This window comes from Sminthopsis crassicaudata, chromosome 2 (assembly GCF_048593235.1).
Source record: "Sminthopsis crassicaudata isolate SCR6 chromosome 2, ASM4859323v1, whole genome shotgun sequence".
NCBI classification, from domain to species: domain Eukaryota; kingdom Metazoa; phylum Chordata; class Mammalia; order Dasyuromorphia; family Dasyuridae; genus Sminthopsis; species Sminthopsis crassicaudata.
Genome location: NC_133618.1, coordinates 444,710,922 through 444,724,974, shown reverse-complemented (window position 1 = coordinate 444,724,974; position 14,053 = coordinate 444,710,922). Strand labels below are relative to the sequence as shown.

General features: G+C 41.1%; 1 protein-coding gene across 1 annotated transcript in view; it reads left to right on the top strand.

Moving 5' to 3' along the window:
• The first annotated feature begins 13,701 nt into the window (after positions 1-13,701).
• The window catches only part of TOP1 (DNA topoisomerase I), a 106,332-nt gene continuing 105,980 nt past the window's right edge, over positions 13,702-14,053 (top strand). Inside the window, exon 1 of the mRNA XM_074292657.1 lies at positions 13,702-13,985. Coding sequence (XP_074148758.1) covers positions 13,953-13,985 — 33 coding nt within the window. The 5' untranslated portion in view covers positions 13,702-13,952. The remainder of the gene's footprint in view (positions 13,986-14,053) is intronic.

Sequence of the window (14,053 nt, the reverse complement as noted above, 5' to 3'; positions counted from 1 at the left end):
TTGAGTTAGCAGTACAAAGAAGGGAATGATCTCAGTAGAAAAAAGGAAGAGGTGGAGAGGTAGGGGTAGAGGGATGGATGGAATCATTTCAGGAGTTATGGCATGAATAAGAAAAGGTCTAGACACAGGAAAGAACAAGACAAGAACCGGACATAGAGAAGAATCCAATTTGACAGGAACAAAGAATGCTTGAAAGGGAGTTGTATGAGAAGCCTGGAGAGGTAAGTTAGAGTAAGTTTGTGAAAAGCCTTGTTCAATATCAAGTTTATACCTTATTCAACCTGCAACAGAAAAAAAGGATTTCGAGTATAGGAGTGATATGATGAGAGAAGAACATTAAGACAGTTGTTAGGCACAGGCCTTGAAGAACTTAAAGAAAAAAATGAGAAAAGGGACAACTAGCTAGTGTTACTATTCAAGTTTGGACCAAGGAAAAGAACACTTGTGAAGGGGTACTCTTAAAAAGAAGAGCAACAGAATTCAGTGATAGAGTCAAGAAATAGGAAAGAAAGAAAAGAGCAAGAGAATGGAAGCAAGTACTACTGGCTTGTTTATTTTTTTTGCTTCCACAAGGGTCATTAAAAGGTGTAACAAGGAATAAAGAAGCAAATTCTACTGTTTCCAGTTAAAAAGAGTCCAGCAAGAGAATCCCTTCTGTTCACCACACATAGAGGATGATGGGGACCCAGGTTACCAATTCTTCAGGGATGGCCCAACAAAACAAACAGATTTGCCAAAATTCAGATTCTTGGAAGAGGAGAAATTGATGGGCCAGCTGAGAAGCAAGATTTTTAGAGAATGCATCAGGAGAAAATAGGCCAGCATGGCTGGCAAACCTCATTGTAAGTACAGGGACCAGATCCAGACTCTAGGAATGAAATCGTGGATAAAGGAAACTTTATAAGGTATTAACAGCCCTAGTTAAAACGGCAGAGCTGTTTGGACTTTGGGCTAGGGAATATATGAGGGAATAGGACTGCAGCAAAGGGAAGAGGAAATGAACCAACTGCCAGGTGTTTTTCGTTTATGGAAAGAGCAAGTTGTTATGGGTAATGAATTCCCATTTCTAAAACATTGTGTGATTTACAGAGTGCTTCCCCGCCTCCAAACAATGCTGGGAGATAGTATTGCAAGGCTTATTTCCCTTTTTAAAGATGGAGAGATTGAAAGTTTAAAAGATGCTATTTAAATCAGGCTATCAACAAGCATTTATTAAACATTTTCCATGTGCTAGGCACTAGGGTAAGCAGTATGCATATAAAGAAAGGGGAAAAAGTTTCTAGTCTCGAGGAGTTCACATTCTAATGGAAGGAAAAACATAAAAATAACACACAAGGTATATGCAGTGTACACGAAAGGTAGTCTCAGAGGAAAGGAACTGTCAGCGGCCTTCTACAGAGGATGGGATTTCTGCTAAGTCCTGAAGGAAGTCAGAGAAGTCGGGAAGCAGAGATGAGGAAGTGAATTCCAGAAGAGGACTAGTACATTACTAAAGGGAGATGAAACTTGGCAAATAAAAGTCCTGCAAGTGGCTTAACCATGGTTCAACTTCTTTTTTGTTTTTTTATTTGTTTGTTTGTTTTTAATCAACTTTGTAAGTCCGGAATGCAGAGTTGTAGCTGGATGACATTTCCTGAGAAAAAGTTCTCAGGGTTTTTAGTGCATTATGAGTGCAATACCAGTCTGTGGTCAGTCTGAATCTTGAGGATCTGGGCAAAGATACTGTAATGGTCGTTATTTCCTTCTCCAGCTCACTGTATAAATGAGAAACTGAGGCAGACAGGGTTAAATGACTTGCTACTGTTCCACAGCTGGAATTAAAGTCAATTCTGATCTCAGGTCTTCCTGACTTAAGACCTGGGGCTCTATCCATCGCATCCATCACCTCACTGTCCAGTCAGTAGTATGAAATAGTGCATGAGGGGCTAAGGGGGCAGTAGCCCCATCCGTACTGTGTCTAGCCCACCTACTTCTGTGCCCAGCCCTGGGCACCACATTTTAGGAGATTGATGAACTGGGGAGCTACTAGAAGAGAGTGACCATACCAAGGAAGAGTTCATTGAAGGAACTGGGGAGAGAAGGTGCAAAAAGCAGTGAGAGGAGCACTGACGAGGCTGGTAGTTTGCTACTCACTAGTTTTGTTCCTCTAGACAAGTAACTTTAATTGGCCTTTGCTGATCACCGACTCTCCCCAAGTTAGAAGAAGCATCTTCTCCGTTTCTGCTCTCACAGCTCCCTGAGTAGGAATCCTGGCCGCAACACTCATAACTAACACTCTTTTGTTAAAAAGTTATTTTGTAGCCGTGTAATGGGAAGTACTCTCTGCATCGGGACAGAGAAGCATGAAGACTAAATGTAGATCAAAGCATAATATTATCGCCGTATTTTGTTGTTATCCTTTGCTGGGTCTTTTTCACCTTTAATCTGATTTTTCTTGTGTAACATGACAAATATGGAAATAGACTTAGAAGAATTGCAAATGTTTAACCTATGTCACATGGCTTGCTTTCTTATTTGGAGTACAGGTTTTGCAAAGGCTAATGTTGAAAAACTCTCTTGGATTGTATCTGGAAAAAAGAAAAATACCATAATAAAAAAATTATTTTTTTCCTAAGAGAAGAGCAAGCAAACTCCAAAGCAGAGGCAGTGTTTGCATCCCGGCTCTGTCACGGAGGAGCGGAATCACCTGTGGAAAAGCTCAGCTCCTCCCTAAAAGGGGGATACGACTCTCTCAAAGTCCGTCGGGAAGAAAGTTCCGAAAATTGGAAAGGACCGGGAGAAGGAGGCTGTTCTCGCTCCGTCAGGGGTGACGAGATTGCCTCGGACGCGGAAGAGCCCGTTATGTCCACGAGCCAAGATTGGGCCGGACTAAGAAAGGGGCAGGTGAGCACAGCTGGACGTCCCCAGCCGCCCCCTCGGCCCCCCCCCCCCACGCCAAAGGGAAATGAAAGTGCCGGGCCGCGAACAGCTGCCCCCGGAAGAAAGCGGGGGAGCCGGCCGGGCTGCTGGAGAAGGGGGAGGGCGCGCCGGTGGGAAGGGAGAGGATGGGTTTCAGACGGTGCTGGCCCACCCCCAGCCCCCCAAGGAAGTGGAAATAGACCATGGAGCGGCTGCAGAGGCGAGCTAAGCGAGCTAGGGCTGAGAGGAAAGGACCCCTGCTGGGGCAGGCGGGCCCGGCTCCAGGGGGCTGCCCCGGTGCGGGGGAGGGGAGGGAGCAAGGGAACATCTGGGGGAATGCGGGCCAAGGAACCCGGACGGATCCCGAGGGGCGGGGGCGGGGGGTGTTAGCGGCGCTCCCCCCAGTCCCGCCTCGTCTCACAGCTAACGCTTCGGGGACCCGCCTGGGGGCGGTCCGGCTGGGTCCGGGTCTCTCCCGGTGCCGAGCTCGGGACCGCGGCGCTCGGGGCTTGGATTCCCTTCCGCAGATTGGGATTGTGTGTGCGCCAAGTGCGAGACTTTGTCACGGGAGTGAGCGGAAAAAGGCAGAGACCCAGCGCACACGTAATCCCACTGATCTGAAGAGATAAAACACTTCCCGCAAAAAACTTTTCAAGTTACGTTATGTTACATAAAGTATACGTTATTTATTGTTTATTTCATATATGTTTTATGTAAATATGTATTTACACACATGTGTTTATATGTAAACATACGCTGTGTGTTGTTTTACATCAATTATATGTAAATATGTAACATTTTGCATTATTAGGACAAAGAGAACACAAATTAGGAGGAATTAGGAAAGGCTTCCAACTGGTCTCCACGAGGATTAAACCTTGAATGAATGGCAATATTCCAGCTGAGAGGATAAGGGCTAACACTGATAATAGTTCTTCTATATTCCATTCACTAGACTAAGCCTTTACAGCTATTATCTCATTTGATCCTCACAACAATCCTGGAACGTGAATGCTATCATTATTCCCATTTTACAGGTGAGGAAACTGAGATAAACTGAGTCAAGTGGTTTGTCCAGGATCCCAAAGCTGGGAAGAGTCTGAGGCCAGGTTTGATGTGAAATAGACTGGAAAAGTGGCCGGAAGTCAGATTGTATTAAATGACAGACTGAAGAGGGTGAATTTTATTCTAGGGGGAAAAGAAACATCAAAGACTTTTGAGTAGGAGGGTGATGATCCAAGGGGGGGAGGGGTATTAGTGTGTGATGGGGAGATAATAAGTGTTTGTTGAACTGAGCAATAAACTGGACAAAACGGTTGCATTTTAGTCTTGGTCTCCTCATTTTCTGGCTGCATGACATTGGCCAGATGCCTTGACTGAGACAATTTTTACATTAAATCCAACAATTAGAATTGAGTGTGAAGGCCTGTTCTCCCTCTTGAATAAAAACCATTATGGAAGAGATTGCCATAAACTATCTCAGAATTAGAAAAGAAGATTTTCTGAAAGGTGAGGTTTAAGACATTGGAGCAAGAATGGGGCAACAGTGGCTCTGTGTTCTAGCAAAGAGGAAAGTATCTCATGGAGAGACAGAAAAGAATATCCAGCTAATGGAAGTCTCAAGTTTTGCTCTTCAGGCTGATTTCATAAAAGTCTGGAAACTTACATGAACTGAGGCTTAGTGAAGTGAGCAGAACCAAGAGTACCTGATGATCAACTGTGATAGACTTGATATTTATCAACAATGCGGTGACTCGTCAAGGCAATTCCAATCCTAGACTTGTGATGGAAAGTACCCTTCACATCCAGAGAGAGAGCTATGGAAACTGAATGTGGACCAAAGCAAAGTATTTTCACCTTTTTATTGTTATTGTTTGGGGATTTTTGTTTTGTTTTTCTTTTCTTTCCCATGGTTTTTTTTTTTTTTCCCCCTTTTGATCTGATTTTTTTTTTTTTTTTTTTTGGTGCAGCATGATGAATATGGAAATATGTTTAGAAGAAGTGTACATGTTTAATCTATGTCAGATTACTTGCTGTCTTGGGGAGGAGAGAGAGAGAAAAATCTGGAACACAAGGTGAATGTTGAAAACTACCTTTGCGGTATTACACACATATATTGTATCTAGGTTATATTGTAACACATGTAAAATGTATGGGATTACCTGCCATGGGGGGGAGGGAGTGGAGGGAGGGAGGGGATAATTTGGAAAAATGAATAAAAAAAAAAAAGACTGGAGCTGAAAAAAATGTTTCAATCTTGTGTTCAAATAAAAAAAGGTGACATCAAAATTAAATTCATATATGATTACTACATTATGGTAAATATCTTCCAAATTGTAAGTTTTTTTCATTAAAATGCTATTTACATTCAATAAAATTTGGAAAATGAAAAAAAAAAAAAAAGAAAACTACCTTTGCATGTATTTGGAAAAATAAAATCTTATTTAAAAAATGTTTTGTTCTTTCTTCAACTTTCCTGCCTGGTGGGGGTCTATTCCCATACCCTATAATTCAGTTTACTGCCTCTTTACCCAAGTGCTTCCAGTAATCTGAATTTTGCCTTGACTACAAAGAAACAATGATATGTATAAATGTAAGTCTTAGCAGAGAACCCAACCCCTTCCTAAGTTTTAGGACTTTTTCCTAATTAGGGAGCTCCAAGGAATGTGATTGACCTCAGAACTTTTCATCTTAAAAAAAAAAAAACTCCCTATAAGTCAAAGAGAAAAAAATGAATGGATCTTGGGGACCATTATATTGCCCTTTTGTCTTTAAATAAGCTAATTGTTATAATAGAGGATTAAACTCATTGTATTTGGATGACTAGAAAAGTCAGTTAACTGATGTGATGAGAAATGACAGGGACAGCTCAAATCATGTGCTGGCCTATGTTTTGCTGTCTATATGGAAATGATCCACTTTGGTGGGTGTTTACAATTTTTAAAATTAAAATTTGGAATTAAAAAAAAACTTAAAAATAAAAGATCTAGAAGAAGGCCTCTCTCAGGCTGGGTAGATCCCCTACAGAAGATGTAAGGGAAGATTTGGAGAAACTACATCACACGAGGTGAGAATATATAGATGGGTTCCAAGCCATCTAATTTTGGAGGGAGTTTATTTCTTTTCTTTTCTTTTCTTTTAAGTGGAGCTAATGCCATTATTTTTAAAGACAAATTTTTGTGTTAAGGATAGTATAATAATATAGCTGCGTTTACATATAATTTTAAGATTTGTAAACCCCTTTACATAAGCTAGCTCATGCTTTTCACAACAACCCTGGGAAATAAGTACAATTTTTTAAATTAAAGCTTTTTATTTTCAAAACATATGCATGGATAATTTTTCAGCATTAACCCTTGCAAAACTTTGTGTTACAATTTCTCCTCTCTTCCCCCCACCCCTTTCCCTAGATGGCAAGTAATCCAATATGTTAAACATGGTAAAAATATATTTTAAATCCAATATATGCATACATATTTATACAATTGCCTTGCTTCACAAGAAAAGTGAAATCAAAAAGGAAAAATTGAGAAAGAAAATAAAATCCAAGCAAACAACAATAAAAAGAGTGAGTACGCTACAGGAGTTCATTTCTATAAGCATTTATTAAGCAACTGCTATGTTAGATGTTAAGAATACAAAGGCAAAAAATAAAAGAATGCCTGCTCTCAAGGAGTTTAAATTCTATCAGGAGAAATAACATACAATGATATGAGTGAATACAAAACTCTAAGTCTATAAAAGGTAATTTGAGGAGGGGTAATAGGAGTGGAACGGGATAGAAGTGGAGTTGGTGCTGAGCTGAGTTTTGAAGGAAGCTAGAGATTCTAAGAGGCACTTATGGGAAAGGAATATATTTCAGACATGGGGTTGGTCAGTGCAAGATGGAATGAGAGATGTAATGTCATGAATGAGAAACTATAAGTAAAGTAGCCTGACTGGGCCATTAATTGTATGAAAGGGAATAATGGACAGTAAGTTTGGAAAGATAAGCTGCAGTCACATTGCAAAGGACTTTAAATGCTTAACAACTGTGAAATTTGTATTTTTGCATTTTATCCTCAAGATCTTAGCGAATGATTTGAGATTTTTGAACAAGGAATTGACATGTGATTATACATGTAATACACAGAAGAACTACCTTACAACAAAAGATGGTTGTGAGGAAAGCCTTTTGTAAATCTTGAAGGATTGGTTTACTTATTGGACCTAGGATTTCACTGGACTAGAGTTTCCTGATTGGAAATGCAGGTTCCTTATCTGTGTCTTGCCCAAGGTCATACAGCCAGTATGTGTTATAGGGAGAACCTTAATTTGAGATAGAACTGTGAGCTATTATTACTAGCACTGGGCATAAAGGAGGAATACTAGAGGAATATGCATAAAGTAGAACCTGAAATAAGAATAAGGCAGAAAAGACAGTATAACGGCAAGTACACCGAATTGGAAATTAAAGGACCTGGTTCTGGCTCTCTATAGTTGTGATATGAACATAGATAACTTGTCTCCCTTTCTAAGCCTCAGTTTGCTCACCTGTACAACGAGAAGTGATAGTTGATATAGAACTAGTTGATATAGAAAGGAACCTTCTAAATCTAATATTTTATGAATCAAAGAAGAGAGGAAAACAGGGAATATGAAGTCAGGAAAATATTCATCACAATCTCACAAATAGGATATAAAATGTAACAAGTAGAAATTTACAATATTACTACTGGAAAGAGGCAAAAAAGAAAAAAAAACCCAAACACACTTAAAAAAATACTCATGCAGGCCTCTGGGAAAAGATCTACAAAATAGAAAAGGGTATGTGATCCTGGGCAAGTAAGTTAATCACCAAAGTAGAAAAAAGACAAGAAAAGGAAAAAAAAATGAAGGAAAGAGAAAAATGTAAGGGAAGGAGAATTTGAGTTTGTAGTTCACACACACAAAAAAATCCAATATCAACTTTTTCCAGTTACAAAATCTAATTCCAACCATGCTTTTCACAATAAGTAGACTGAAGGAAAATGTTACCCCAGCAAATCTATGGCTTTGGTAGATCTATAATGGTTAACTCCATTAACTCCATTTACAGATGAGGAAATCAAGTCTCTGAGAAGTAAACTGATTTGCCCAGGGTCATACAGCTAATTAGCAGAGCTAGAATCTTTTTCTTCTGGTTCCTATTTCAATATTCTTTCCATTCTACCAGGCTGCCAGCCAGCATCATTGCTATCCCTGAGGGGAAATGAGATGTGATTGAGTGTGGAAATATTTTAATTGTAAATACATATTTACAATTCTTCCCTAATCTACCAAGCAAGTAAAAAAATATTAGTTTTCTGCCCTGTGGATGTAGTAATACATGAAGTGATTTAGCAAAAGAGACCCCATCCATATTCATTCATTCATTTCAGCAAACATTTATTAAGCACTTATGTGTAGAACACTAGATTAGGTGCCAGGGAAGGGGAAGGAGGGAGAAGACAAAATCTAGAGAGACGACAGGGTCTTTGCCTTCATGTATTTTAGAGTTCAGGTAAGGAGTTAAGATATAAAATTCATACATGTAATAAACTGCGATCCCTAAGGAGAATATTAGAGAGGTAAAAACAATGTTGTATATCTAAGAAAGTACTTTTTTAACCAAGGGCCCAGGGAAAACTTCCCAAAATCAACAGTGGAAGTCGACAATTCAGGAATATCAAACAATATAAGGAAAGGTACATAGCCGGAAGGTACCTGTCTATTGAGTACTTTCCTATTCCTGACTCATCTCATTAGTCTTACCAACAGCCTTGTCTAGTAAGATCATTTCCTATATAGTTTCCACTACAGAACTTCTGTTTTAAAGTACCTTTATTCCTGCTAACATAAGTCTTAAGCAGCCTGCTGGAATTGACCACTAGGTCCTGTCTACTAAGTGTAAATATGATCTCCCTTTCTTTCTTTCCTCTCCAGTTCTGAAACTATGATCAAATCAACTCTGCCATTGTTTCTATATGCCAGTCTACTTCTCTGGGGACTTACTCATTATCCCTGTAATTTTCTGAGCCAAAGTTCTCCTCTCTGGCTACTTCCTCTCTATATATATTGTCTCCTTTTAGGAGAATGTAAGCTCCATGAAATTAAGGACTGTCTTTACTTTTGGATTTATATTCCCAGAGCTTAGTACATAGTAAAAATCAATAAATACTTTTTCATTCATTACTTCATTCATTCATTCTACTCCTCAGCGGCATCCTGTGCTCAATATTGTCATAGTCAAGGATTATTATGTAGGGCTCAGCCTGTTTTTTATTTGGCTTTTCCATGTTAGACTTGGATATTTGCCCATTCTTGCTCAAATGGTTTCCTTTTGTCATTTCTTCCAAGTCTGTGGAATATCTTGGAACATCCATTGAAATAAGAAAATACTTACATGGAGAGAAATCAGATTAAAATAGGCTTTTGCCATTTTCAAATAAATAAATAAATAAGCATTTATTTTGACAAAAATCAATGGGAAATAATAATGAATCCATATAGTTTGAACATTTAGGCCCGACTTTATATTACATATTTTCAAAAATATTGTTAATTATGTTATAGTTTCCTCCAATATCTTTCCCCCTCCCCTTCCTTGAAAGCCATCTCATATAATAAATAGTATTATCAAATACTATTTAAATTTTAATGCTATTTAAGGATGGAAAGGTAGCCAGCTAAATGGCTCAGGGAATAGAACAGCCCGCCTTTAAGCAGGAAGACTCTTCTTCATGAGTTCAAATCTGACTTCAGGCACTTACTAGTTATGTGTCTGTGGGCAAATCAGTCAATCCTATTTGCCTCAGTTTCCTCTGTGCCAAGAAAAGCCTAAATGGAGTTATGAAGAATTGAACAAAACTAAAATGACTCAACAACAGCATCAACATGGGTTACCTTGAAGACATTACATATGTTGTTTCCTTTGCTCAGCTTCTCTGCACATCCATTCTTCCCTTGCTTCTCTGCTATTTACTACACTTATCATTTTGTACATAGTCCCTTACATTCATGAGCCATTCTTCTTTCACCATGGCCCAGGGCATGGCCACCTACTTTGCTTCTGATCCTTTGCTACCACAAAAAGTGCTGCTATATTTTGATGTTCACATCACAGGGCCCACTGGGACATTCAGAGGATGAGCTGGTGCATTATTGATCCTATTACTTCACACAGAAGCTAATTTTCCAGGAAAAGGCAGACTAATACTAATTAGTAAAGAAGCACAAGTTTTAGAGCCTCGTTAGGAGTTTCAGGCTTGAGTCTTAGCTCTGTGAACTCACTGTTGTTTATGATCTCAGGCAAATCAGTTAGTTTCTTTGAAAGCTTAGTGAGCATTTTGGGCTAGACATTCTCTAAGGTCTTCAGTCTAAATCCCTGGATCTCTTCACTTCTTACTTCACTAGCAATATGTGGCTACTCAGGATGAGGAAACTCTTATAGTGTTCATTAAGATGTCGGTGAAAAGATAAGTTTTATTGTGGAGATGTAGAATTTGAAATGCCTACTGGACATCCCATTTGAGACTTCCTAAAGACTGTTGGTGTTTAAGGGTTGGAGATGGGAGACTAGATATATAGATCTGGGATCCATGCACATAGAAATAATAATTGAGGAGCAGCTAGGTGGGGCAGTGGATAGAGCACCAGCCATGAAATCAGGAGGACCTGAGCTCAAATCTTACCTCAGATACTTGACACTTCCTAGCTGTGTGACCCTGTGTGGCCCAATTGCCTCAGCAAAAAATAGCAATAATAATAAATAAAAAAGGAAAAAAAAAAAAGAACTAATAATTGAACTCATGGGAGCTGATGAGATCAGCAAGGGAGATCATATAGAAGGGAGAAAGAAGGCCCAGGAAAGAGCCTTGGGTGGGGGGCACCCATGATCAGTGAGGGTGATTTAAATGAAGAACCAGCAGAAGATATTCTGAAGAAGCCAGAACGATATGAAAAAGGAGCCTAAAAAAGCCGTGTCCTGTGCACCCCGGGAGGAGAAAGCTCCTCCAGGAGAGCATGTGGTAATCAAGATTGCCAAATGCCACAGAGAGTAAGAGAAACCTGAGGGCTGAGAAAAGGCCATTACTTTTGGAATTTAGGAGTCATTGATGAGGCTCTTACTGATCAAGTGGGAAGCCAGATTTCAGAGATTTAGAAAAGAGTGAGAAGATAGGTAGTAAATGGATTTTGTCGTGAAAGAGAAGAGAGAACTAGAATGATAAATTGAGTTATGGTTGTGAGGGAGAAGAAAGGAAAAAAGTGTTACCTTTCCAGGCACAAAATGAGCTAAAGTGCAGAGGAGGTAGAATGTCATGCAACTTTCAGAGGACAGAAGGTAGTTCCACTTAGAGACATTATAGAATCTTAGAGGAGATTTTATTTAGCTTCTCTCCTCTACTGGAAGAAAGAAGATGCTTTGCCTATACTATTTGTGAACTCTTTGGTTCATTTCACAGTGTAAATATAAGTTCTTAATTAATGCTTAGTGAAAAAACAACTAAGTATTTGTTGAGTGCTATTTATTAAGTGTTAACTAAGCCTAACCCTTGAAGTAGAGTAGGTGCTAAGTGTACAAATACAATGAATGAATAGAAAGTAAGTGATCAGTTTTTAAAAGAGGAAAATGAGAAGATCATAGTGATCTTCATAGTGAGGGATAGGGCTCTTTCTGGGTGGTGAAGTGGCTAGAACTCTAGGTCTGTAGTCAGGAAGATCTGAGTTTAAATTCAGCCTCAGACACTTAGGAGCTATGTGACCCTGGGCAAGTCATTTAATTCTGCTTTAGGTTCTTCATCTGTAAAATGAGCTGCAGATGGAAATGGAAAACCATTCCAGTATCTTTTCCAAGAAAACCTCAAATGGGATAGAAAAGAGTTGGACAGAACTGAAATGACTTAACAATAAGGGCTCCTACTCTCCTGACATCCAATTCTAGGGATAGTTCTAATAGAGAGTATATCCAAAGGCAATTCTAATTTTTAAAAATTTTTATTGTTTTTTACATTGCTATAACTCCCCAATTACTTCCTTTTTCCCTTCCCCCCACTTTAAATATAACCCTTCCTTGTTTTTGTTTTGTTTTGTTTTGTTTTTTAATTAAAGCTTTATAATTTTCAAAAGAGATGCATGGATAATTTTTCAACATCAATCCTTGCAAAACCTTGTGTTCCAATTTCCCCTCCCTTCCCCCGACCCCCTCTCCTAGACAGGAAGTAATCCAATACATGTTAAACACGATGAAAATATGTTAAATCTAATATTGGATTAAAAAATGAGAGAAAACAAAATGCAAGCAAACAACAACAAAAGAAGTGTGAATGCTATGTTGTGATCCACCCTCAGTTCTTATGGTCCTCTCTCTGAGTGCAGATGGTTCTCTTCATTACAAGATCATTGAAATTGATTTGGTTCATCTCATTGTTGGAGAGGGCCACATCCATCAGAATACATCCTCATATATTATTGTTGTTGAAATATACAACGATCTCCTAGTCCTGCTCGTTTCACTCAGCATCAGTTCATGTGAGGCTCTCCAGGCCTCTCTGAAATCACCCTCCTGCTGTATAATCAGCCACCCTTGTAACACAGCACAGTTAAACAAAACACACGAGCCATCAGTACATCTGTACTGTCTCTTGAACCTTTAGTCCATTATTCACCCACTATAAAAAGAGTTAGATTTCAACGGCTTTTTAAAAGCAGTTCTTTCTTACAAAGGCCGAGGAGCCTGGAAGTACCACATAGAGTGGCCACGGCCACTGGGCCGCCCATGGACACTCTTTTTGCCAGAAAAGCAAATCAATTAGACTGGAATGGTTGCGCAGCTAGGCCCCTAACATGTGAAAGCTGGGAGGGACTTTAGAGACAGCGCCTAACTTAATGCTGAGAAGGTGTATTTTCCACAGTGGGCAACACACAGGGCAGTGGCCGGTGTCAGGAAGCCCGCGTTCTGAGTTCTAGTTTTGGCCAGCGGCCGGCCTTTGATTTTGGAGAAGCGTGGTTGTGAACCTCTATTTTCTTATCTATTTTTTAAAAAAATATTTTCTTATCTATTAAATGAGAGGTTTGGACTGTTACTTCCAGTTCCATGGGGATGAGTGCCGAGGCGGACGGATTGTGGGATTTAGCGCCAGGAGGGGTTAAAGATCCTCAGTGCACACGCTCACTTTGCAGCAGAGGACACTCCATTAGGAAGGTAACACTTCCGGTAATGCTGTTCGGACCGGGGGGTGAGGGGGGATGTACAAATGTGACATTTAGGATCAGGCAGGTTCTCTCTCACTGCGCCCACTGTTGCTTGCGGCTGCCAGTCTTTAAAAGCCAACCATGTAGCGAGCGCCCTGCGACTCCGGAGGCCCCAGAGCGGCCAAAGGCGCCTGCGCACTGCGCAGAGCCGGGGGTTGCCGACGCCGCCAGGAGCCCCTTCGTTCCGAGCCCCGCGCCAGCCGGCGGGCTCTGACTCCAAGAGCAGGGCTGTGGAGGTGGGGGGAGGAGAGAAGCTGGAGAAGAGCGGGGACTCCGACTGAGCGGTGGAAGGAGGAGTTCCTTATGCAAATGAAGTTCCGCGCTGGATGGGGTGGTTGGGGCTGTCTCGACGTGGGGCGTGGCTTGAGATGCAAATCAGAGCCAACCATTTGAGTAGCGAGAGGCGGGTTCTCCCAGAACCAAGCCAGTTTCTCTAAAGGCTGCTGGTTTTCTTCTTCCTCCCTCCTACAGTGCTCTTTCCTCCCTTCCTGTTTCGCCCCCCTCCCTCTCGCCGGGTTCTGTTTAAAAGCGGCCGCGCAGGCGCAGTGGGAAGAAATGCGAACTTAGTCTGTTACACAACTCCTCGGAGCTTCATTCCCTCCCCAGTGTCTGCCGCTGCCGCTGCTGCCGCTGCCGCCGACGCCGCCATTCCCGCTGCTGTTGCTGATTCCTCGGCCTCTCTCGCCCACCGCCTCCTTTGCTCCGAGGCCTGATCTCCTTACTCAAGGCCGGGGTCCGAGCAGTCTGTGCCTCCTATCGCCCGTCCCCTTCCCAGTCCCGCCGGTGCCGCGGCTGCGTCCGACATGAGTGGGGATCAACTGCACAACGACTCCCAGGTAAGCCGGCCCGCAGATGTCCCCGATCTCCGGGCTCGGCTGCCCCCGGCCTCGAGTCCCCGGCTCCT